The 1,176-nt window shown below is 39.6% G+C and overlaps 1 protein-coding gene across 6 annotated transcripts in view; it reads left to right on the forward strand.

Annotated features, from left to right (window-relative positions):
- Window positions 1-337: 337 nt before the first annotated feature.
- Window positions 338-1,176, forward strand: part of LOC107684089 (protein quaking-B-like) — a 38,406-nt gene continuing 37,567 nt past the window's right edge. For 2 of the 6 annotated variants that reach the window (XM_016480262.1, XM_016480268.1), the window contains exons 1-2: window positions 341-782; window positions 962-1,165. In XM_016480262.1, the coding sequence (XP_016335748.1) occupies window positions 1,024-1,165 (142 nt within the window). In that variant the 5' untranslated portion in view covers window positions 341-782; window positions 962-1,023. Of the gene's footprint in view, window positions 783-961; window positions 1,166-1,176 lie in introns of all 6 variants that reach the window. The other 4 variants (XM_016480265.1, XM_016480267.1, XM_016480263.1 and 1 more) reach the window with 4 other exon arrangements.

The raw sequence follows: 1,176 nt of genomic DNA on the forward strand, positions 1-1,176 counted from the left end.
AGTCAAACTTGATTGTTAGACCAAGTAATGCATTGGAATGCAGAAAAATACCCACTTTCTTTTTTTCCTCATATCATTGCTTCAGGGTTATTGAGTGTGTATATTTGTTTTGCAATGGCTGAAAGTCTGAAAATGTAAATACATAAGGTTTAAGGTTAGAAAGTGGCTAGTTGTCATACAAGTTGGCTATATTTCAGTAACTATAAAGTTTTGAATCAAATGTGTGCATATTCTCATTCTCATTTAGAGTCTGTACAAATAATATTAACTTTAATATAAGAACAACTAGAAGAGCTCCTCCTCACAAGTATATATGTGTACAAGTTTGTGTGAGAGAGGGTCTGCATCTGCGTGAGAGAGGGAGAAAAGCAAATTGTGCAGGTTTCTCCTCCCATTGGCGACCTCGCACGATGGCAATGTTGAGCAGAGTAGGGTTGATCATGATCATGTGACAGACAGGCAGCTTTGGGAGAGTAGAGTACAGCTCTGAACACAGAAACATCAGGCGCAACTAAAGGAGTTTCCACACCGCGAGAGCCTACAAGTGAACATTGCCCCGTTTTAAAACCGTTATTCAAGCGCTCTGAACGACATCGACGGTCAGTGGAAAGTTCTGGGGAAGAAGCTGTTTTAACAGCCTGGATAAAGAAAGGTTTGGTGGCGATAAAAATATTCTCTGTTGGAGAGGAGAGACGCACAAATCTCAGCGGGCATGCGGGAGTTTTTGGAGTTATTTGACTGCAAACACTCTACAAACAAATAAGAACTTGCGCGCAGATTCGGTGCGTTAATTGCGTCATCCGTTGTTTTTTTTTTAAGGGTGATACAAAGTTTCAACATTGTGTTTGAAAAGTAGTGACATCGGGGCAGTAGTTTGGAATAAAACGGAAAATATATTAAACCCCTCCGTTTGCTTTTTTTATTTTTTTTTATTTTAATTTTTTACTTTTTTCTTTTGTAGGGGGCTGTCGTGTTTTCCCGAAGTTTTACGCATTTTGAGGTTTTTGGGGTAATATTTTAAACATGGTTGGAGAAATGGAAACGAAGGAGAAGCCGAAGCCGACTCCTGATTATCTGATGCAGCTCATGAACGACAAGAAACTGATGAGCAGTCTGCCAAACTTCTGTGGTATTTTCAACCATCTCGAGCGATTGTTAGATGAAGGTGAGAGTTAT

The sequence above is a fragment of the Sinocyclocheilus anshuiensis genome, unplaced genomic scaffold, assembly GCF_001515605.1.
Source record: "Sinocyclocheilus anshuiensis isolate Anshui unplaced genomic scaffold, SAMN03320099.WGS_v1.1 scaffold553, whole genome shotgun sequence".
NCBI classification, from domain to species: Eukaryota; Metazoa; Chordata; class Actinopteri; order Cypriniformes; family Cyprinidae; genus Sinocyclocheilus; species Sinocyclocheilus anshuiensis.